Source organism: Nestor notabilis, unplaced genomic scaffold (assembly GCF_000696875.1).
Source record: "Nestor notabilis isolate BGI_N333 unplaced genomic scaffold, ASM69687v1 scaffold2284, whole genome shotgun sequence".
NCBI lineage: Eukaryota > Metazoa > Chordata > Aves > Psittaciformes > Psittacidae > Nestor > Nestor notabilis.
Window position 1 is genome coordinate 35,607 of NW_009925029.1, and position 25,301 is coordinate 60,907.

Sequence of the window (25,301 nt, forward strand, 5' to 3'; positions counted from 1 at the left end):
AAGTTCTTTACTGTGGGGGTGGTGAGGCACTGGAATGGGTTGCCCAAGGAAGTTGTGAGTGCTCCATCCCTGGCAATGTTCAAGGCCAGGTTGGATGGAGTCTTGGGTGACATGGTTTAATGCAAGGAACTAGATGATCTTAAGGTCCTTTTCAACCCTAACTACTCTATATTCTATGGTTCTATGTTTCTAAATGACTCAGTATTAATAGATTCTTTTAATTAATAGCTTCCTCTGCTTATTTTCTCTCCCTTTGAGTCAGTTATTGCCATGAAGCTGCTAGATGGATGTAGTTGAAGAAAGAGCAAAGTGGAAAAATGAAGGAGAGCTGCGACCACTGTGCTGGGAGGGTGGGATACAGCCCAGCAGCCGCCAGGAGCTGCTCCACTGCTTCTCAGAACCTCAGATGTACCCCTAGGAATGGAGACCATGAAAAATCTGAGGAAGGAATCTCCTCCTTTGGGTCTTATTTCCTACACAAGGGAAGAGAGTGACTTCTGGCAAAGCTCTTCAAAAGGATTGGGGTAAGATACAGAAAGAAGTGAGAACTTAGTGTTTCAGGAGAGGGGGGAAAAGCAAAACAAAAGATGTCATGAAGCAGCTAAGATAGATGTGCAAGATGGTCATTGCAGTCATGCAAGGGTTACCTCCTTGGAACAAGAGAAGTAAGCTACTGGGGAGACAGCCGACTGATACCCTGACGCTGCTTTCTCAAGCATCTGAATTCTAGTCAATTCTCTGATGTAGCATTTCCCCATCTCTTTTTTAAATTTTATGTCTGTGGTATTTTATGACAGTCATTGGCAAAATCGCAGTTTCCTCTTCATCTCATCTGACCAGGTTTTTTTTTGAACAAACCATTTCCTTGTAAAGCACAGACTTGGAAGTGGTGAAAGGATGTGGCAGTTCCCCCCATGGCTGCTGGCTGCATGCCTTTGGTGGGTCACAGCACTCCATTACCATGCTGGTTGTCAGCTGCGTTGCTCATACTGCTCGATTGTGAATGCTCTTGGTTGGGATCCTCAGTGCTTACTGACACAAAGGACTTGAGGGTCTCACTGTCAAGGGGAAACCTAAGTTTGGCAACCAAGAATAGGCTCCATGGAGTGACATTCCTAACTGCAGCAATGGGCTGTTTACTGAAGTTGAAAAATAAATATAATGCATTAAAGAGACAGGGGAGCATGTAAGAAGAGTAACATTGGAAGACAGTAAAATATCCCAGGACAGCACTGGCACTGCTCACGGTCCTGAATGAAGAAAGGATGAAGACGAGTTCCTGGAAAAACAGACATACACCGTGTAACAAAGTAGACAGTGTCCGTCACACTCAGTCTTCTGATCTGTTCAGCCTCCAGTATGTTACTTTACAAAAAATCAAGACAAACACTTTCCCCCTCCCATCCCCCCGCTCCTTTTTTTTTTTTTAAACAACCCAGTAGTTGCTTTTTAAATTCAGCTGTAAGAAGAAGTCTGGAGAGAGCTCCCAGCTTTATCTGGACAGGAATAAAACCAAACTCACCATTCTGGCCACAGAAACACAAACAGTTCACAGTATCTCATGAATGAGCTAAACATGCTAGTAAAACAAGGGTGTAAAGTAAGTTTAATGACAGTGATTTATTGCAGTTTTATGTGTCTTTTTCTCTAAGACCCCTGCACATTTTGTAGTTACTGTGTCTTAGGCATAAGCATCATCTCATTTTCAGCTTTGCCTGCACTGTCAAGCTTTATAAAAGAACTGGTTGCCCTCAACCTAAATTATAGTCAGTGGAGAGATCCAGGCTCTTGCTGCTGCAATTCAGCAGTTTGATGCCTCAATGTCTACTTTAAGAGAAAGGCATTCACTCTCATTGGTTATTTCCCTCTGGTAACTATAAAGGGTGTCTAGACTGTCTGAGGTAAGGAATTCATATCTATAATGTCAATACCTCGACTGAAGCCAACACCAGCTTTGCTACTTCAGAGATGTCTGTATCACGTCAGTAATGCTTTTATTTGGTTGTCCTTTGCTGCAGTTGTTGTGGGTTGATCATGATCTGGCAGCATTAATTCAACCCTGCATGAACACTCCTCTTTATGAGGGCCTGAGGCCCTGGGGCTGGGAAAAGCACCAGCCACAGAGGCTCTGGTGAAATGTAAGCCATCTGAATATGACCCCTCATGGGCCTGGCAAAATCACAAGGGCATTAGAAGCTATGACTAATCCAAGTTTGAACTGATTTGTGGTTTTGTGGTCTGGGCTCTGGCATGGAGCTGTTACACTGGTGGCAATGCTCTGGATCTGGACACTACTGCAATGTCTAGTTTGGCCAAGGAGAATGTCACTGCAGAAGAAAATAACCATGACAGGTCTTTGACAGCTTCAAGTCCCTCCTCTCTGAGGACTTAAAAGCACTTCATAAATGCCCAAGGACTCAGACTGTCTCTGAGAGGGTCCTGCATCCTGCAGTAAGAAATGAATTCTATTTTCCAGGTGACATCCCTAATGATCAGAAAACAACTCAAGCTCTGTCAATATTATAAGAACGTTTGTTGTTTTATTCTTTTTGGTGGGTACAAAAACCACAGTTTCTTACACAGAACAAGATTATAAATAATATCTGTAACATGAGTGACCCGTAGTCTCTTTTGATTCTACACTGCAGACTGATGACGTACTCTAAACATTTTATCATTTTGTTTCTTGTATTAGACAGATGCAGATCTGTGGAACACAGAATGATGGAACAGAATGAAGGTAACAGCAAACAAGAGGATGACCAACACCTTTTATAAAAAAAAAGTCTCTGAATTTTATTACAGTGATGGCATTTTATATCAATTATTGCAATGAATTGTTCCCTAAGATGGTTAGAAAAAAGAATTGTGTTGTCCTCTACCGAATTTACATCAGTTAAAAAGCAAGCATGTTTCAATATTCCTCTTTTTTCAAAGAAAATGTAAATAATTTCTTTATTTTTTCACAGGATTTACATATTTATTATTTTCTTATCACAGTTTAGTGATTCATTTCTACAGCTGAACAGCTGAGTATTCTTCCATTGTATATATTGATGTTCTGGAGACACAGGTTAGCATGTTCATTGACTTCTATAGCTATTTTTCTCTCTTTGTCAAGAAAAAGACCAAAATGTTGTCAATTCTGAGCATGTTCTTCACAGTTTAACGCACTAAATTGGCAAGTCTTATTAGTTTTAAGTCCACTCAAGTGAAATTTGTTGCTGTTAATACACCCTTCCCAGCCCCCTCCCCCCAACAAAACTAAATTATGAATTTTCCTGATATAAAATCTGAGTTTGGGTTTCCGAGCTGAGCTCATGCACACATTGTTGCTGATGATGTCTGGTGCATTTGGACGTACTTCCCTTTCTCAGCCAAATTATTAGTTCATCGATGACGCTCCCATGTCATTACAGTCTGTGCTGTGTTCCCATCAGTCACCAACACAGTTTGATTAAGGCACTCAATTAATTTTTTGGTTTTTATGGTAGGTCCGATGCAATTACAGCCAATCCTGAACTTTGTCTAATTGCAGTTCCAGTATGCACGGCCTTCGGGCAGTCGGGAGTCAATACGCGTCCATTTTCTCCCACACTCCCTGTGATGGATAATCTGGCTTTGTTTCTTATGGCTTCAGAAAAGGTAAGCTGGGTTTGAAAAAGAAAAGGAGAAAAGAGGAAAGTGTTAGAATATTTCTGTCCTTCAACAAACCAGGACACAGCAAACACCAAAATATAAAATTTTAGACATCTGCATTTTTTCATGTTAACATTAAATATAATAATAGTAATCATCATAAATATAATACATTGTGTTTACGTCTACTAGGGGAAAAATATTAGCAGTTCTGAGGGTAAATTTCATTACAATAAATCATTGATTTAAATATAAAATCTGAATTTGATCAAGAAATTAACAGAAGAGGCAATACCTTCATCTAGACTTCTTCAAACTACAATTATATACAGTGAAATAAGAATCAAAACTTTTTATGAATCTGAAAGCATTAGCATCTGTGAATAAAGACCTTCAACTACGGATGTCAAGCTAAAATATAACTACTGACTTTTTAATAAATTGCAATAGCTCTATCAGCTATCTTTGTGGTAATTCAATGGATCAAATCTAAAGAAACTTACTTCTTTCCACAATGTACATATTTAGTATCAGTAAATCTGAGAACTGTCCTCAAATCTCTTTTCATATATATATTTTCGTAAAATTAGAGAAGGTGGGAACTTTCAAAGGAAATGTAGTTTATTGACAGAAAAGACAATTTTCTGTAGTTTTTTATATTAGGTCTAAATTTCCACAAAAAGTCTTAAGTTTTTGTTACTTCAGAATCTTTACTTTCAGGTAATTTAGAACAAAATATCTTGTTTAGGGATGAAATGACTCAAGAAAAAATATCTATTTTTGTTAATAAAACAGATTTGTAGTTATGCTATCTAACTTGAGTCATCCAAAAATCAGTTACCTAATCTAAAAGAGCTTTCTCATGTGATGACAGAAAAAGCCAAGATGACTAGTTTAGACTAAACCATTTCCAGATGACTAAAATCAGTGGAGGTGTCCAAAGTCAACCAATGCAGCAAGGACACCTGGAACAACAGGCAACCAAACTACACTACATTCAATGATACCATGTTAAGACATTAATTAGTGAGGAAATCTGATTTCTAGTCAGCAGAATATATAGTCTGTGCAACTAACTCATGTAATTGGGTGTGCAGGGATGCAATCTGAAATACCATTTGGGAAAAGAGAGACATGAGGGTGCATTCACATAGGAGCAAAGGGATGACAAACATCATAAAATAATTTTATTTGCCTTATTACTGATCTTTGCATTTAGAACTTTGTCCCTCTGAGCCCGGTTTCTCCTTCTGAGGAAGCAGTAAAATCCTGAGCTGGTGTTTGATATGCCGAAGTTAATTTTACATGAGTATGTGTGTCTAGAGATGAGGGAGATTCCTTAAAACTCCCAAATGTTTCCACTGCTTCTGGGTGCACTTGTATGAAAACGCACCAATATAATAGTGCACCACTATCTGAAGCTCCTTCAAAAAAGAGTTCTCAAAAGTACAGCTGCTATTGTGGCACATCTGGAGCTTGTATGTAAAAGCAACTTTCTAAATCTATTACCCTAAAAACCTCAGTCCTCACAAGTAGCTGAATTCAGGAAAAAGCATGGCCATTATGGCATTCCCCTTATGCTGAAAAACCTTAGCTTTGACAAGCATCATTTGCAATGTCCAAAGCTGCCCTTTGAGAAGATTCCCTGCTGCCACAGTACTTTGTGACAGGGACCATTACCAAACCAACCTTGACCTAATTCAACAGCTAGATAAGAAAAGGGAGGCAGAAGTAATGAAAGAGTGGGGACCTGGGCCCATACAGTACCAAAAACCTCAACTACTCCCCAGCAGCAAATCAAAATCTATGCATTTGCAAAGCACAGACACAGTGCAATGTAGTGTAGCTCCACATAGTGCATGTCCAGAGTCCCGTTGCAAATAGATGTCAAGGACTGGTAACTGCCTGCAGAAATGCACAGAACATGTTCTGGTCTAGTTCTGGGGAGGGACGAGAGTCCAAACCAGATCAGAACGCAAACCTGGGTGGAAAATAGACAGCTTACTCCAGATGTGCTAAATTTCCCTGAAAGTCATCATTATATACACGCATCTCTCCATCACTTTGTTTAGCTATCTGTTCATGGTCATTCAGGGTTTGCTTCTGGAAAATCCAAGAGAGAATTCAGATTTAAATGGGATATTCCAGTTATGTGTAACTGTGGATTGGTAGCTCAGTCTATACACCTTTCTGGCCATTGACAACACACTTAGGACAGAAAGACAGTAAAAAGGGATCCATCGAACAAAAAAATCAAATGACAATAATGAACAATTTCTCAGCAGCCTTCCACAGAATAACAGAAAAAGCTGCAATATAATAACTCCTCTCTTCCCACAGCAGATTAACAACAGCTCAGCAACACACCACGGGAACAACCCAGACAGTTAACAAAGCCAGGAGGAGCAGGTCAAACTTGTACTTGGGAAGGTGCCATAAAGCCAAGTAACCAGGTAAGCTTCCATGTTATATTTTAAACTATGCTATAGGTAGTAAGCCAGGCTAATACTTTGCTTAACAGTGCTCTTACAATTTCAGATTTATGGTCTGGCTGTGGAAATAGCTTCAGGAGTGGCTGGGATGAGAGGGAAAAGTCAGCATTTACTGTGAATATTACCCAAATTGCAGAATTCTCTGTATGGTAAGTGTATGCAGTTAATAGTGATAATGTATTTTCAAATTTGTCATTAGTTTTGGTTAAATTAGTTCTGGAATTAATCATGTGAAAATACTGACTGTCCTGCTCCTACTGGGAAATGGGAGTTTAGAGAACTGATATGCTCAGTCTATATAATACAAATATCCTAGCCTGTGTGGGTTCTTCTGTTATTCAGGCTCCTCTAGTGCCTAGGTCACATGGAAGTGTTTTTGGCATGAATGTTTAAGATTAGATTTTAATGAATTTTTTGATCTTGACTATGAAATTGGGACTATACAATCAAAGTATGTGCATTAAACATTTACTGAGCCATCCTATAGCACTTTGCTTTTTTTTGTAATTAATTTAGTATTTTTTAAATTGATTTTTGTAGTTCTGTAATCAATTTCACTAATTATAAACAACAGCATGGGATGGGAGAGGAAGAGAAGGCAGCTGAACTGGAAGCTGGTTCATGAGCTTCATGGTGAAGGGGATGGAAAGGCAGCAGTGGTGGCTGGCTGGATACTGGGACAATCCCTTGGAAAGCTTGTGGGTGAGGAGCTCAGTAGGGCTTTTCCCTAGAGCAGCTGGAGAGAAAGCTGTTAGGCTCCACACTATTCTCAGGGCATCAACTCAACTAGTGTACTAAGGGTTTACTACTGATACACAAAAATGGAAAACTGCTGCCTAGGGGAAGAAGAAGGGATTGTGCCCTCCTTAAAGCAAACTTCCTTCCCTGCCTTCAACAGATGTAATGATCTGTCATGCCTTCTGAATGTCTTCATCCCACACATGGAGACTAATCCTTTATCATACAATATAGTCCATACATACAGACTAGTCCTACATTTTCATATTCTGCTGCTTCACAGGCAGGTGAATTTCCCTGAGGCAACTCTCTTTTGACTGGATTAAATTAAAAGAAAATACATGTCAATGAATATTAATTGTCAAGCAGGTTACTTACCCTATTTTATATTAGTTTAAAACATATGCTATTAAAACTATTTGATGTTAGCTTAAAAAAGTCAGCATGTTGGTTACTCATGCAGGTTAGAACTGTCAAGCATCCTTCCATATTAGCAAGGTTTAGTCCCATTACGATCCCTTTACTCCTCGGATAAATAAACATATCAAAGGTTTTGAAATGCAGGACAGACATATTTCTGCAGAAATATGTGTAACCACATTGTGGGCTCTGTACTGCTGCCAGCTAACAGGGGCTTATGACCAGCATTTGCATGAACAGCTGGCACAGAGCATGTACACCCTGTACAGAGCATGGCACACAAGCAACTCTTTGCTGCCTGCGTGGCTAGTGATGGACAAATACTGCAAGGAGAGGATGACTGGACCTTGCCAGTCTTCCATATATAAGCATAAACGTTTTTATAAGATGTTCTCATGATGAAATTTCTCAGGCAAATATTATCGCAAATAAGTAGAATTTGAAAAGTCTGTAAGTATTTGTTTGAAATCCCAGTTATTTTTCTTTGTGAAAGTTTAAATGTTTGCACCATGAAATGTTTTTAAGAGACTATCTTAAAATATTGGGTCAGAAGTTTTGTCTGACCCAAAAAAGAATTTTCAAAAAATAAAATGCAATGTAAGCATGTTATATGTATATTTTTCCTGTAAGAATTTATCTCTTTGTTGCAACAAGTCTCACAAAAATCCAAAATTTAGAGGAAGGTACTTATAATCTTTCCTTAAAAATAAAACTCAGCCCTAATTTTTATTTAAGAAAACAGTAAAGCTAAAAAAAAATTCTACAAGTATAATCATAGTATTTGTTGCACTGGAATCACTGGGTGGGAGCTCAGAGGACTGTCAAGTCATGCCATGTTTAGCATGCTAAGCCAGTTTGGGTCAGGTCAGTATTTGAAAGGAAACTTTAGGCTTTTATTTGCTTTCTTTAAGACTATATTTTGGATGCCTTGTGTCCTGTGAACTTGATAAGGAACATGCTTTCTGGTACTCTTACTTTTATACCAGCCTGGGGACACTCATCTGTGGGCATATTACTAAAGAATTTAAAGGAAAAAAATCTCTTCACTTGCACTTTGCACAATTACTTGCACAGGATTATTTCTTTTTAAGACCCTTATTACTGACAGTAAGCAGTGGATTTGGGACATTAATGGAAGTCTCCTGATTCCCAGTTCACAGCAGTGAAGACTAGCCTATACTCTTGGGGTCTCCCTGACACCTATTATGCCCCACAATTTCACCAGTGAACAAAGTGCACAGCTAAGACTTCTTTTTTTTTTTTTGCATGGGGAAATTAGGCAGCTCTGTTACAATCAAAGTATTGCCAGAGTCATGAATACTTGTACAACAGGGAATAGAAGAAAACTACACAGTGACAGTATGTTTGGGATAGTTTCCCAGCCAGCATACGCCAAGCCCCCTCCCTCGCCCCCCGAGAACCCACCTATTCCTTGCAGCGCTCCAGCTATCATGCTCAAACACCATTCTCTGCTCACTCTGTGTTTGCTCTGTACTGTATGGTTCGGTATTGTACCGGCTGTGCCTTTAGACTGTAAGCTCCTCGGGACAGGGACCTGTTATGTGTTTGGCACACTTCACCTATTGTACAGCGCCGTGTACTCCAGCGCTATATAAATAATAAATAAAAAATAATAATTGTATCTCCAGTTATTTCCTCCAAAATTTTTTCTAGGTGGCAACATAAAAATATATATTCTTCATCTCCTTTCCCTAAATTTTTTGTTTCTTACTTCCATTATAGGAATGGCTCAGTGATTTCAGGAAAATGCAGCTTAAGCTTTTTGTTAACAAAGGGGACATGTGGCTTGCTATTTGCAAAGGCAAGGGAGCTTTAGGCAGGATGAAAGGGCAGGGTCCTAGCTGCACCTTCACTTGTAAAGCAGACAGTATAGCTCGGGAGCTAGGTAAAAGTTATATTTAGAAGTTCAATTTGCTGCTACGTGCCATTTCCAAAAGTCAGAGAGTTGATTTGACTAATGATTAGGTAGTAATACACTCACTGCACAGATGAGAACAAGTGCATTAGTAGACCATCCCTGCATGCCTACTCAGGGGAACTACGCAGGATGCAGCTTGGCAACATCTGCAGTTCAGTCTGTGAAATCACTGCATGAACATCTAAAATACACTAGTCCTGAGCTAGGTAAGGCGATACGTTACTGAAAGCTGAGGGCGATAATCAAGGTTTATTCACTGGTTAGTGACTTTTTGTGGTTATTATAGTGGGCAAAGATCGACCTGAAGCAGGATATTGTGAAAGAAATGGCACACAATTAGCAGAAAACATGTATCAAAGGAGGGGGGTGAAGGAATAGGGTGAGGAGGAGGGAGAGAAGGTAAAACAACACTTAGACTTCTTGTAACAGTGCCTTGTCTTCTGTTAGGTTAACTATGGTTCAGTGACATTGCCTATCCTAAATCTTGATTATAATGAAGTCTCATTTAGGGCCAATGTTAAGTAATAAAGGCTTGCAGAAATTTGTCACTAGTAGAGTGCAAACTTTTAGGAAAATAGACTGGCCAATCAAGTAATTAAACGCTGGCCCTCTGAATATATATTTTACAGTTTCAAATAGTTGTCATCTTCCAACTGATTCGACAACACTGAGTGTTAAAAATGTATTTTTTTAATGTTAAAAATTCCTTGCAATGCAGATGTCTATTAGCAACATCGAGTAGTATACTGTACATCTGCAGCCAAAAAAACTGAACCACTTTGCACTGAAGTTTTCCAAAATATAAAGCTCTGTTCAGAAGCAAGCACCACTAGACAGACATGTCACAACACTGCGTTACAAGATGCATCACCCACTCACTGTAGTAGGCCCTAAGTCCTACCCCTAAATTTTAATACTTTCGGTTCCATATACGTTGTAACCTTCTCTATAAGTTGCTAAATTCTGGGTATTCTGCGAGGAAGTTGTGTTAAAAGTCTGTGCACTCTTTGCCACCTTCATTCGTTTCGCCTCTGCCCTGGACTTGTAACAGAACTCTATCAAAGCCACCAGCATTGCCAAGCCCAAGCCTCCAACCAGAATGTAGAAGACTCCAGCAACGTTGCTGAGACTCAAGGCACTCGTCTTGTCCTGGGGAAACAGAAGCGACACAGTTAACCCTGGAAAACATCCCCTCAGGAGCACAAGCTATACATTAAAACATTGGAAGTAAATAACAGTGTTTAGCTGAAATTAAATGACAGTTGTTTACATACTTCTCACAAAATTTGACCTATCTGGATCTATAAAACATATTTTAAGTGCCTAGTTTTCCTGGTTGGCATAAAATGTTACAAGTATATTGCCAACATATCAGGATGTCATTGCTTGCTTACAACAGAGCATTACTTCCACTAAATGGAGAATTAAACAATGACACGTCTAGCTCTTCTTTAGGGGACATTTTAGCAATGGTATGAAACTGCATTTATGTAAAGCTCTTTAAAAGTCTTGGAATCCAGAAATTCATTTATATCAGACAAGACTCTGCTTGATCTTTATGAAAACAGTAACTGTACTTGTGGTAGGCATTGCTGTTAATCTAAAAGATATAGACTGAGTTTCTGATACTTAAATGACAGTTGAAAGTAACGTGAGACTTAAGTTACTTCTTTGAACAGACACTTCCTTTGAAAGTGCACACTGTACCATACACATCGTGATATATTTTGCCTCTTACCGATTAGTGTATTACGTTCCTATTTTATTATAGTTACAGTTCTGCAACATGCCCATGGACTACTAAGTCTCAGTAACAGTATAATTTCAAATGGCAATTTTATGAAACCATACACATTATTCATAATTTAGACAACAATGAGAACTGTCTTTAGCAAATTATTAAATATACATAATTTTATAAATAGTAACTTTCTTGGACGTATTGTAGTAAATATTCTATATTTCTTTATACTTTACTGTTTAATTATGAATCATATTTTTTCATTTAAAATCCACATTTCTCAAGGAACTCTTTCAGGATTGACTTTCATATACTACATCGTGCACCTTAAGATACTTATAAAGCTTTACTGTTATGCAGACTATATAATCTTTACCTAAAGTAAGGACAGTACTTCTGATTGTAATCTCTATGAAATTTTAACTCAGAATGCAAAATGTTTGGATGTTTAATTTAAAGAGGCACTATTTCTCATGTAATCAGTAGATTAGCACTATAACAATTCCCATGGAGGTATAGAACTATTTGGGTCTTACAGCCAGGTTCTGCATTGTCTGTCTCTTTTTAGCTGGCTAAGAGGACTCGGAGTATCTTGCAGGTGACTGCGTTCCTCTGGTGGCAACTCCTAACATGGTGCTTGCAGACAAGGAGGAGGCAGGACTGAGAAAGACCTGACCTAAAGTATGTGGTGGCTTAAGGCATTCTCGGCTTCATTTACCAGTACTCTGCCATCTTCTTAACTGGTCTTCACTCCTTTATCCAAAGCAATTGCCAGAAAAAGCAAAATTGCTGGAAGTTTGTTTCCCAGGCTAATTTTACCCACTGTCCGTCAGAGTAAATCTCAGACCATGGAGGCAGCAAGCAGTCACTGCCTGTTATGCTTTCCTTTTAGCTCTGGAGAGCACAGGCTGGCACAGAGACAGGCACTGTGAAGAAATTTCAAGACTCCCCAGATACAGGGCTGGCACTGCTTGTGGTGCTTCCCAGCCATCAGAAAATACCTGCTTCTGTGTTTGTCCTCAAATAGAGCTCAACTCCCCGGCGCTGTCAGAATTAATGTTTGGGAATGGATGAGGGTAAACACTGGCAGCTGTAGAAAGCTATTAATTATCAAAGCCTTTCACTTCAAAGATCAAGTTAAGTCTTCTTTGGCTCCTCAAGGAGCCAGGGACCTTCCCAAAGGCAGCCAGGCTCTGTCACCCCAGGGAAGTGATGAAAGACAACCCTTCCTGCCAGCCTTTCTCCTTTCCAGAAAACCACAGAGGGATGCCAGCTCTGAAAGGAGAGGTGTGAAGGGACATTTCCTCAGTAGTCAGCAGAGAAAGTCCACCACCCTGGCAAGAAAGAGACAACTAATCAAACCTGCCTCCCCCAAACCCCCCACACTGCCTTGTAGCTCTTCGACAGATGCCCTGAATATGTAGGATGATGTCTGGTGATTTATATCACTGCAGATTTTAAAAAGCAATAGTGCTTCTTTAAATTAAAGTGTGGCCCCCATCAAGACAGGGCAAAGTTGATTAATTTTGTGTCTACAGCTGCTTATTTTATTTCTAAGTCATTTTGTTTATTACTTCCTTTACTGCTTTGTGAACACGATAGTAGGTCCCGAACTGCAGCGACTGACCTTACTTCCAGAGTCCTTGGGTCCACATTCACCTTTATCGTACCACCATTTGTTTTTCAGCTTGTCTAAGACGCCTGCCTCACTGAGTTTCAAAACGGCAAGGTTTACAGGAGTTCTTCACGTGGAAAATAACATAAATAACATTATATATGTTATTTTATGTTATTCAAGTAAAACTACATAGAATCGCATTGCAAAGTGACAGAGCAGAGGCCACAGTGGGTGCTATGTCATGTACTGTTGGCCCAGGTTTAGAGACAGACATATGACCGGGACCTGCTCCATCGCTTTAGGTAACAGGCACATACTGCTGGGGAAGATTTGTAAATAAATAGTATGCAATTACTGTGAACCCAAAACTATTGGCTTAAGACATATTAACAACATACCTTTCAGAGACATACAATGTAACTGGATATATGGATTAAAAAACATATGTATTTGTGTTCCTTGCTTTCAATCTAATTTTAGCTTGCATGCATACAAACTAATAATATGACTTGGCTATAGCTATTTCATTTACTGCCCTCAAAATTATCCTGGCAAGAGAAAGGAGATGCTTTGTGCAGTTTGCTGCTCATAATCACTCGGCACAGACCTGTAATTAGGAGGTCTACATGCAGAGAACTTTGGGGAGAGCTGTGATGCCCTTGTTCTCAGCTAAGAAGAACATGACAGTCGATCTTTTATTTTCATTTCCTGTTTCAACATTTTCAAATTCAAAGTTTTTCCTTAAATCTCACTTATTCACATAAGTCTTTCAACGGTACCAGGCTGATGATAAATTACTACTTGGAATATCTTCTCATACTAGTGGTATTTGCTGCTGGGTGACGTAACAGAGTTTAATATTGAGATGAAACCTAATCTGATGCCTCAGAGTCATGAACCACTATGGGTTTGCACTGAAGTTATTTAAATTCAGTGAATAATCTCAGAATATTATGGTAATTCTCCACTTCAAGTAGTTGTACCAATTTTTTCTAAAAATCTAGGAAATTACTAACAGACTTATTGTATGTACTTTCCACTTTGAATCACTGACTGTCCAGTTCTTAATGTGGTAGGTATATGGATATCTATTTATGTGCAGGTGTACATTAAACCACAATATGTATCAGAGAAGGAGGTAGATAAACAGAAATAGCATGTGACAGATAGCCTTCTGGTGATATTATAAGACGTAAGACCTGAGCCTGTCTGTCTCAGCAGATTACTATGGGATAATTAATCTCTCATAATACACCATAATCCATGCATTGCTAAAATGTTAACTCATGAATGCAAGGCTTACTAAATAAAGAACCAGTGCAAGCATTAATTAGTATAGTGTAACTGAGCCTACTAAAATATTTACTATGAAAGAGAAAAGGGCTTGCTACAGTATGTAACTGATTTAACTGGAAATTAGGAAATGCTCATATATTTGTGCAGGTTTGTACATATACATTTAATACACGAATAACATCTCCAGAACCTTGTATACTACTCTCAGCTCTAGGGATCCTGACTTTTCATACATTCTGATTACTATTTGTAAGTATACATAAAGGGGGGAATTTACCTCACCTCAGTTTTTTCACCCATAAATTATACCCCAAGCCTTGGCTGCCTCTCTAGGTCTCTCTGCGATTAAGAGAAAAAGATAGGTACCTTCAAAGGGTGGGCTTAGATACCAGTTTTAACAAAGGATGAAGCATGTTGTTGAGATGCCCATCTTTCCTCTTTTAATACTGAGGAAGCCTTGATGCCTTGGAGAAATGACAATTTTTGACAGCCGCTGTTGAATGAGAAGATTCCCAAGTACTCTCAATGATCCCTTTATGTAAGGAAAATGCTTCATCTGCTTTCCAGAGCCTACACATTCAATTCATATGGAATACTCTGCTTCTGGAACAGAACATGCTTTTTTCTTGATCTTTTCCAGTATTCAAACTTATTTGTCTTCAGTCTCCCTGGCAGGTTGTGCAGGTTGATAGTGCAGTATGAGAGTCCCACAGCTGTGAAATGAGTGGGTAGCAGTTTCAGATGCTGGCAAGTTGCCTGTCAACATGATCCTATGTTTGCTTCTAGTACAAGCATGAAATAATTAATATTATTTGGATAGCCATAATCTGTAACGTGTCATGCATTGGCACTGGGCCACATTTTGGTGCTTCTAAATCCCCACAGTGTAACAGGGTTGGTTATGACAAATATAAGGGACATGCAGGTACTATTCTCACACAGATCAGAAGCCTTTGGAGCTGTTGCAAATTAAGATGAATAAAGTGATAATTAGGACTTAATATGGGCTATCAAGACCAGCAGCAAGCTGGGGCAAGTCAGAAAACAGATGTCTCCCAGTCCTTTGCTTGTTTTTTCAGCACTAACAGCTTATGAATATAAAGCCTGGTACAGGCAGGGACTTTTTCTTCTTCGCAGAGCAATGTACTTAAGTCATATACAGAGGATAAATACAGCATCTAGAATTAAAATTACCCATCAAGTTCAGTCTTTTATACTTAGTATTACAGTGGAAAATGATTGTAGATTTTTCAGGTTGTTTAGTGATTCCTGAGTTACTAATGTTGGGCTTAATTTTCAACTGGAGTAAATTGGCAGAGTTTGTGAAAAATCAGTGTAGTTTTTCCAATGTACATCTGCCTAAAATCTCTATTTTATATATAAACAGGATCCATCTGCCTCAAATTCATGCAAGGATAATGTATGAGAAATAATTACTAAAATTACTCTTTATATAAGGAGAAGAGTTTGTCCCATGTAGCCACAGTGCAAAACTGTTGTGTGGCAGCACAGGAGACTTTTCTTCATCCATGTGCTGAAGACAGTGGTCATGCAGCAAGACCTGGTTGTGGGGACACTGGTTTTCTACATTTTCATCATGTTCTCAGCCTTACTACCTCCTCTCTCATCTTTTTACTCATTTCCTCCTATCCCTGTCATCAATCACTTGCTATTTGAAGTGCTGGTTTTTAAGTGCCTCGGGCTGGATCTTATGCCAGCAACATCAGTGAAATCACGGTGCTTTAAAATAGCATTAATGAAGTTCTGAGATAGTTGTGTTCAGGACAACAAATGGGCAATTAGAGCATTTAAATTACAATGCTGAGCGATTCTGAACCCGATGCAGAATTTTGGTAGATTGGGAATTTAAAAATGCAATCATGAGTATGGTTTTGGATCATTTTCATTACTCACTCATGGCTCAGCCATTAATTAAGTGTAAGGTCAGTCTCATCTGTTGAATGAAAAACAAGGGCCAGCGTGTTCTGAGGGCTGCCAGCAGAAAATGGAGGACAGCTACACCAGCACAGCTTCATTACACTCACACTTTCATAAATACAATTGGAGCAGACTGGCAGAAACTGGGTTTAAATATCACTCCATGCATCACATGAAATGATGATTACCTCAATTAAGATCTGAGGTAATACTTTCAAAAGCACTCAAAGGACTTGGGAACCTCAGTTTTGTCTTCAAACGTGACTTAATTACTGAGGTCACTAAACCACAGGGTGGTTTACACAGGGCAGCTCTCTGAACTGTCTTTCTGAATTTTGGAAGATTGTTCCTTAAAGGAAACAATAAATTGGGAGGGTAGAGATGACCTTTTAAGAGCACAGAATGGAGGTAGGAGAAATCTTATTTTTCAGAGCAACACAAACCTTTGGAGAACTGCTGAGCTCTCACGAATCTCCCCTATTTCTATAGTCCTCTATACTATCATGAAGGGTTATTCTAGACTCAGATTCTGATTAATGAATCTCAAATAGTAGCAGCACAGCTATCAGCCAAGTCTCAAGTCCTGTATTTCAGGAGAAGAGGATGTTCTTATTCTCGTTCATGACAGTAGGAAGCCCTGTAATTTGGACTGGAGCTGCTAACAAAGCTCAGGGTTTGTTCTTTTTAAATTCATACAGTGAAAAGAAATATTAGCTAGAGATGCTTAAGAGCTTAGTTCAGGAATTGTTGGTTTACAACAGCAGTGCATGGTGTCCTGGTTATTCCACTAATGATCATTTGCTAGCTTATAAAATTAAAATATTTACAGCTCCATTAATTCAGTAGAAAGGGTCTTATTGACTTTAATTGATCAGATTGTACAAGACTGTTCCTGAACAAGGAAATGGATTTTTTAGATGATAAATGGCTAGCCAACACTTTGGGAAATCAGAGTAGCTGTAGTTTAAAATTTAAGACCAGATGCTGCTGCAATGCAGAATCTGAGAAGCATAGTAATGCCTGCTCATCTCCATGCTTTGGTGGTTCCATGAATATGGTCACCGCAGATGCAGACAGACCCAAGGCTGCCCAGGAGCGCTGGTACTGCCTACTCACTCAGCTGTGCCTGACAAAAAGTGTGGCAAGAAACAGGCCTGAGGTCAGATGAATGCTCTTGGCAGGCTGTATACAGTCCTAGGACCACAGGTTGAGCTCATCATGTTCGACATCCTTTGCCGACACTGTGTTGCCCTCTGTATTTTCTAGTGCATCCTGAACTAGTTGTGGCATTTATCGCTCATTTCCATTGGCAGTGTGTTCCTTCCTCCCTCCTGCATTCACAGGTCCTCCCTGTTTCTCCATGGACCACACTCCTGGTCTTTCTGTTCTACTTTTTTCTCCCACTCCTTTTTCTGTCACTTGCCATCACTCCAAACTTGCTCCTTCAGCATTTCCAGACATTTCCTTGGTGAAGCCCTGCCCATGTCTCTACTCTGAGCTGTTCCCCTTCTGCTCCATGACCCAAAGCACCAGTGGGTGGTAATTAGGAAAAGTAATTTTTAAGCATCCTTGGTTTGCTACCTAACTTTTATCTCACCCTGCAATCACAGGAGGTTTTTGAGGAGTGTATTCTAAGAAAACTAAGGTATTTTAATGATATGAATCATTAAATACAATAAAAAGCCCTCCATCAATAATCCAAAGTTCAGGCTTGGGTGGAGCATATAATAGTAGCAACACGGGAGATTTATGGTTCACTTGTCAATTTTTTTAAAAGAAGTTGGTGTCTGCTCCACTTGCAGGTAAGTGCCATCAGGTCTAAAATGTTTAAGCACTTTAGAAGAGAAAATAGAGACCATTTTTGAAACTGTGACTGCTGGCAAGCAGAGCGGTGGGGGAAAAACAGGTAGAGCAGCAGGACTGAAGACGAAGTGAAGAGGATTAGGAGAGCAGTTCCGGGTGAGTGCAGAACAGCCCAAGGGATAGTCCCTGAGGCCAGACACAGCATGAAAAAGCAGGAGGACTAAAGAAGGAGAGAAAATAGTAAGAAAAAAACGTATATAGGAAACTGTAAAGAAAACTGTATAAACTGTGTCTAACAAATCAGCCAAATTTAAACTTCTGTATCTGACTAGCTCTGTGCTTGCACAGTTACCTGTGCAGCATTCTCTTATACACTGTTTACACACAAGCACATAAATAAATATGATTATATGCTGCCTGGCACAGAAGGCATATTTTTAATAACTTCATCTTCCTCCCCTTCGCCATCTTCCACATCTTTGCTTCTTTTCACCACAAGGCAGTTTCCCAAAAGGAAGCTGTGTGGAGGCAAGGAAGTAGTGGCAATGGCCATATGGAAGATATGGAACTGCAGGAAGACTAAGAAGCTGTCATCACCTCAGCCTAAAATTCCTGTCTGATAAATTCTGCCTAGGGAACCACCATGGATTTCAGTTTGCTGGTAAGATATCAGGAAATGCCAGAGTGAAGATATTTTAGCTGAAAATTGTCCTCCTATTTTGGATGCTCATGTGAAAATTGTGATTTGCACCAGTATTGTTTGTGTCAATAGTGGATCCCTGAGCCTGGACCATGCATTAGATTACTGCTAGAGGCAGTCACACTGGTGTTCACCCTTTTCCTCTACTGTCACTGAAAAATATTTTGGGTAGTACCATATATTAGGAAAAAAGTCTGAGCTGTTAGTGGGTCCTGAAGGTTTCAAACTGCTTGTTCACAAGCACAAGTTTGGAAAAGGCTCACCATGATTTCAGAAGATGCAGGTTTCTGAAAACTGGTGATCTCACAGCAGAGGCCGCTTACAGGTTCCCTGTGGGACGCTTAAACAAATGCAAATATTTTTGCTTTGACAGTAATTGCATACACCTAGATTTCAACTGCAAGTACCAGCAGTGCTGTGCTACTGGTGAGGCTGTTTCGTCGCAGGTAAAACCCCAGCAGATGCACCAATTACTTTACATACTGTTTACCCGCTTTTGGTGACATTGAGGCTAACCTTGGAGTCACCTCCCCCGCTGCCACATTCTCCTTTGTCGTACCACCATTTGTTTTTCAATTTGTCCAAGAGGCCTTGTTCATTCAGTTTTAAAACTGCGAGGTTAACAGCATTTCTTGAAACGATAAAACATATTTTGTAAGAAACTGCACAGCTGTTAAGATGTTAGAAGGAATGAGGACTTAAGCTGTTTATAAGCTTGATCCACACACTAAATAAACCTCTCATTTCCATATTTCAAAGCCCTTGGCAGCAAAAATAATTGTGGTTACTTTCAAATGTGAAAAATGTGTTTCCAGTGTAGAAATGATTTCCAGAATGGCTTGGCTTTTAACATGAAAATTCTATCAACCAACCAAAACTATCTTTGCAAAATGATGATAAAACTCTGCCTTGAATGATAAACTTTTTACATGGATTTATTTGAATCTATATTTAGAATATATATATACTTATATACTGGGCCAGTGTGGGCCCAGGCTGATTTTTCAATCGGATGGGAAAATGTGTTCCCATGTACTAGAGAGGCAAGATCCAGAGAGCCTATGCTAGATGTTGCCAGTCACTGTGTCACGTACAGTTTTGACATATAGCACTTCCGAGTGATCCCGCACAAGTGATGGGCTAAGCCTCCAAAACCAGGCAGTGTGAGGCAGAGCTGAAGAGGAGTGCTAACAGCTGGCACAAGAACCATGATGCTGTCTAGATGCAGTCAATACAAAACAATGTACAAAACAGTGCTAGGAGACCTGCCCGTCTGAAGCTTCATCACCTGCTGTAGGCACATCCATATATTTGGGCTGTAGGCTCTAGAGTCCTGCTCCCTTTGCACAGTAGAGACTTAGCTGAAATCCAGGACCTGGGGTCTACCTTACTGCTGTGACTCCAGAGGCTGCCTGGCTACCCTGGTGGAGCACCTTGTCTCCCAGTCTGAAGGGTGCCTATGGTGTGGGGAAGGAAGGTGGTGGAGGGCTGCCTCTGAGGAAACCAGGGACAGTGCAGCCAGCAGTGCTGAGATGTAAGCAGGTAGTTGGGACATGCTAAGGACTTTGCCCTGGAGGATTTATACATGTTATGCTACCACTGGATGAAAGATGAATCCTGCTTTGCTAGCAGCACAGTGGTGTAGGCACAACAGACTGCAAGGGACTCCGTGAACCTGGTGTCTTTCATTTCATGTTTTTTCAGATGAGAGAAATATCTGAGACTTTGGATCTATACAGGCAGAGGGGGATTGCCAACACAAAGGCTAAAGCACAGAATCACCTCTTCTGCATGAATTCAAGCGTGCTGGGAGTGCACTGAAACTCAGGCAAGAAAGGGACACAGTTGGTCCTAAGATGGGGTTGCTTCTGTGCATGCTCAGAGGTTTTCTTTTAGGTGTCCAGAAAGCATTAAGATTGGATGGCAGAGCAGACAGTATATATAGCTCAATACAAACTGAAATGTATGGCATCTGGATTTATTACAGGAACTACAGTCACTACAGACATTTTAAGATTGGTTGATAACTAATCTTCCAAGGCATTTATGCAACCTACATCACCTCCTGAAGAACCTTTGCACTTATTGAAGTGTACGAGTTCCTATCTTTATTACTAAGATCCTTAACAGTCATATATCCTAATGGTACACAACTACATAAGAATTTATGCAAAACTCATAATGAACTTTTTTCTTCCTCTTTTCATGTTCAGAGTCCCTAGTGCATCCATGCCTATTAGATAAGTACACTTTCTGGTGGGTGTCTGCCCAGGCTTCCTTGTGGATCTGCAGAGGCATGTGGAGCAGTGGCATCATGTCCTTGAAGCACCATTCATATCCAAAGGGAAAGAAGCATCTGTGAGGTGCTGGCAGCTTAACTGCTGCTCTTCAGGGACAATACGTGGTTGAGAAAGATGAAGTTTCTCTTTCTGAATTTGTTTAATGCTGTCAAGATCTGTCTGTCAGGTGTGAGTGGGAATTGTCAAGACCTGTGTCTGTCAATGGCATCTTCCCCTCACCGATTATGAGAGGATGCAACACTTCCAAAGCACTCAGAGAAGGGCTGGGGAAAAGAGATCCTCTGGTGGCAGGGCTCCATCAGATCTTATGCCACCAGAAACCACTGGGGCTTTTGACTCACCCTCTCTAGAGACATCTGGTCTCTGGTCCCTGGGGGTCCAGAATGGAAAAAGTGATCTTCCTGACAGACAGGTACAGACAACAGTATATCACAGCTTCTGAAGTGTTCCTTAGTCCATTTGTGGGACATTTATGGAACAGGACATACCTTAACAGTCTTCTGGCAACAGCTTTTCACATAGCTTTTTCTGGAAATGAGACAGGACTTTGCTGGCTGGTCATGAAGTTTAGAAAATGTAGATCTGACTTCACCTAGCTTTGCAGTAGTTACATTTATACAAGATTTTCAATACAGATAATGTAATTGCTTGCCTGTCCCTGAAAGTGAAAATGAGAACTGTAGGATGTAGTGGGAGTGATAACAGACTGCTCTTTGTGGATAAATCTTTAAGGAGAACTTAGCAGCCAGGCTGACAAATTAGATTCTGTGTAAGTGCTTTAATTATGATTCACACTCCAGAGGGAGAAGAGCAATTGCAAAATCAGAATGAAATTGTTCATTTGTCCCTTTTGTTCTTGGAGGCAATTGCTTTTGAACCAGTCATATGTACTACAGATCTTTCCCACTCAGCTTTAAGCCACAAAGGGTATGCTTTTGGCCTGTTTGCCCCATTCAGAAAGGCAACTGCAGCCAGCCTTGCCACTTTACAGACAAATTTCCGGTATACTAAATGTAAATTTTACCTTTGTAAGGACATTGGGATTGAGCCACAGATGAAAGATGATCCTAGAAACACTATTTCTTTGACGCTGAGAAATATTACTTATTCTGAAAATGGCTTAGATATACAGCTTGAGCTTGCTGTCTACATAGTGAATGTCAAAACTCCTTCTCACTTCAACAGGAAACAAACCAAGGTCTAATTTAATGCTGCTATGTCTAATTGTCACTCTGGGTAGCAATAACATAAACAGCTGCTTTTACAGTGCTACAGATGCAGGCAGGAGTGATCACTGCCATGAAAAGTGAAATGTATTTCAAGGAATATCACTAACTCTCAATTGAAAAAGCCACTTAAGCTCGGCATCATTCTGAAGCAGATGTGAAGTGCTATCAATCAGTCGATCTGTAAAAGCATCTTCATACTGTTTCCTCTAAGCTGTAGTCTATCAAGTATGAACACTAAAGCTCGCTGAATTAGACAAAGTCCATATGCTAAAATACTGACAAAGGTATTTTCTTAATCTTTATCTTATCTTGGGTGAAGATGTTACCTGATAACGTACAAAGTTTTTTTGAAGCTTTTCAAGTTAGTGTCTTCTTAGACCTTTTATCTGGATATTCTAAGATGAATAAAAAGGAACTAGGTGACATTTTTTTGAAAACTGATACAAGTTTTCACATTTAATTTCGGTACTGAAGGGCAAGAGCTTTCACACTTGCCAAATGTTTGAATTTCTATTTCAAAACATTAAAGATCATGAAGGAAAATTTTCCCACAGTCATATAGAGAAGCTGCAGCTGGTTGATAGTAATCCTAGAGTAATAAATAAATAAATGAAACTCATTCATGAGAGGGTTATTTAGCTGGGTTATTAGCCATATCCATAGACAGTTTCACAGCACAATAGAGAAATGAAAATAAAAAGGATGAAGAAGTAAATGTGGATTTAAGCTGCAATCATTGTTCTGAAATTAAACCGTATTGTTTAGAAACATAACACATTATTGTCCTCATCATGTCTAGTAGGCCATGTAAAACCAGGTTAGTTTCACACTGCTTTCTTTGTTGCTTTGTTATCCAGGTCCACCTCAACATGTGGAAATAAGTAATTTCCTTCTGGTCAGCAAAACACAGAGAACCTTTGCTCAACACTGCTGTATTTCCTACAGAAATGCTGTAGCTGAGATCCTGATAGGTGCAATGGTGACTACATTGAAAACTATATACCTGAGACTTTACAGCCAGACTAGATCACTCATATTCATCCTAGACAGTGCTGCATTCTGCCACAGAGGACAGCATTGTGCATCTGGAATATCCATGGCAGAAACTGTTCATCGTTAAAAAATAGGACTGTACCCTTAATGCCACACTTCTTAGCCAAAATTCCCACTGAAGAACAATGTGTTCCTCAATAAAGGAATTGAAATCTTTGCAAGAGTAAGAGTTTAAAAGTAGAAAGCAGGCACGTGCTTTGACTTAATCCTTGCTGTCACTGCACAATCCTGCTTTTTCTGTTACTCAGAAGAAGATGGAGTCCTTGTATGCAATAGTTAAGCCAGTTCAGCCAAAACTGCAGCCCTTGCACAACACTGATACCTCACTTCGCAATTACATGAGCGCATGGACAGTGATTGCGATGTATGGATCACAGCTTTTTTAAAGCTGCCCATAGAATTAAGGTATGAAAATCTTGATGAGAATTAAATCATTCTTGTTTATTTTAAATCCCTTTCCATCTCCCCATAAATAAACTGTAATAAGCAGTCTGAAAAGTAAATCAGTGTCACTTCTTTTTTTAAAGAGCCTGCCTGTGTGAACTGTAGATATGCCTTTGACAGTTAGCAAAAGATAAAACTGCACAAGCAGATGACAACACAACTACCCAGTTCCTTGCAAAATAACATCTCTTGATTTCAGGCAGTGATACCTCATCCAGTACCCCAAAAGAACCACAATAAGGTGCTTGCCCAAAGCCCAGGGAAGCTAGCAGAGAAGTCTGCTTTGACTTCCACTGAGTTTGGGTCACAGCAATGGTTAACAGGTAACCCATCCATTAGATTTCAGTCTGTACGAAGCAGTGAGGCAGGTATTCAACAAACAACCTGAACACTATCACATACAACACTGTGGTACCTAGCAATTATGTGTTCAGCCACAGGAGGGGTATTTCCAAGTCTGACTGAGACATGTGAAGGTCCCTGCACCATGAGGGAATGAGACAGAGGCCCAGACTAGGCAGCACAGCAGCCAACATAACAAGCACTACAGATAATTTGAGACAGCCATAGGAGAACAGCATGGGAGGGGGCACCGAGTTCTGCCTAATGCAACATTTTAAGTACCTTTTTAAGCACAGCAGCTCACCACCTCTAAGAAACCAGAAGCTAAACCATGAAATGCATCCTGCACAGTAAGATCAGTCCTGTTTTCCAGAGCCTAATGCCCAGAGCTTGAATACGTACAGCAGGTAGAAAAGGCTCTCTCCAGCCTGACAGTCTCAGCCACAGCTGCTCTCTGTTTAAGTCTTTCAGCTCCCAAATTCCCTGGATGCACAGTGGTTCCACAGATGGTGGAAAGCACCACCCACCAGCACTGCTCAGCACCATCCACAAAGGCAATTCAGAGGACTCAGCCTTGGCCTGAGCACGTAGTGAAGGAGACCTCCTCCATGAAGTCAGGTTTCAGAATACCTGTTTTTGAGTACTAAATAGCATAAAGGCACAGACAGGTCCCTAAGTACTCATTACAACAAAAGCAGGCTCTGTGCTGGGAGCATTTAATAACAATCTTTTAGGCCACCAGTAGAGTTTTGCCAGGAAAACTTAAATGTCTTAGTTATTTAAACAGCTTTGACATTTTCCCAAATCACTTCCCTGAACTTAAGTCTCATAAATTCTGTGTACCTGGCATGCTAGATAGCAAAATACTTCCCTGAATCCTGGGCGGATTCTGGGTGAAATTCTGCTGTTATCTTTACAGCCGGCAGCACTGTTGTTTCGCTGCTTAGTGTTGGGGATGTTATTCACTTGAAATAAGGAAGAAGCAGGATGTGCAAAAATAACATGATTCATTAATGAGACTCTATATGCACAGACAGCTTTGTTTAAACTGCAGCCACATTGCACAGTGTATTGTCCTAGAACTGCTGGTGCCACCACCCCAGCTACTGAGGCAGAAGCCAAGACCCTGACCCTCTAAAAGGCTTTTCACAAATCCTTCCCACAAGGATTTGAAAGCCTCAGAAACTGCTCAGTCACACAGAAGTCACATTGTGCAGAGGGATGCCACCTCTCTTTAGCCTTAGGTTCTCTGAACTATGTAGTATAGCTTGCTATATGGTTTTCTATATGCAGCTTGCTATAGAAGTATAGAAACTTCATGGAAGTATAGCAAACTTCAAACTAAGAGTATCTGGATGTTAAGTGATCAAAGCACCACAGGTAGGCCATAAACAAGGTAAGGACCAATTGGCAAAATATAGGGATTTGCTTTTTATTCCAGTAAAATCCATGACTACTTTAACATAGACATTTGTTGTATATATACTCCCATATAAGTAGTTCCTGGAAAGAAGTGGGGATCAGTAAACTACTATCAATCAGTGAAGCCATGGATGCAGTGGTGCATCCACAGGAGGAGTGCACTGAAGGAACAAGCTTTCCCAAGACC

At 40.0% G+C, this 25,301-nt stretch overlaps 1 protein-coding gene across 1 annotated transcript in view; it reads right to left on the minus strand.

Moving 5' to 3' along the window:
• Positions 1-2,510: 2,510 nt before the first annotated feature.
• The window catches only part of GRIA4 (glutamate receptor, ionotropic, AMPA 4), a 77,335-nt gene continuing 54,544 nt past the window's right edge, over positions 2,511-25,301 (minus strand). Inside the window, exons 10-12 of the mRNA XM_010012853.1 lie at positions 18,841-18,955; positions 10,243-10,377; positions 2,511-3,650 (exon numbers count right to left, since the gene is read on the minus strand). Coding sequence (XP_010011155.1) covers positions 3,486-3,650; positions 10,243-10,377; positions 18,841-18,955 — 415 coding nt within the window. The 3' untranslated portion in view covers positions 2,511-3,485. The remainder of the gene's footprint in view (positions 3,651-10,242; positions 10,378-18,840; positions 18,956-25,301) is intronic.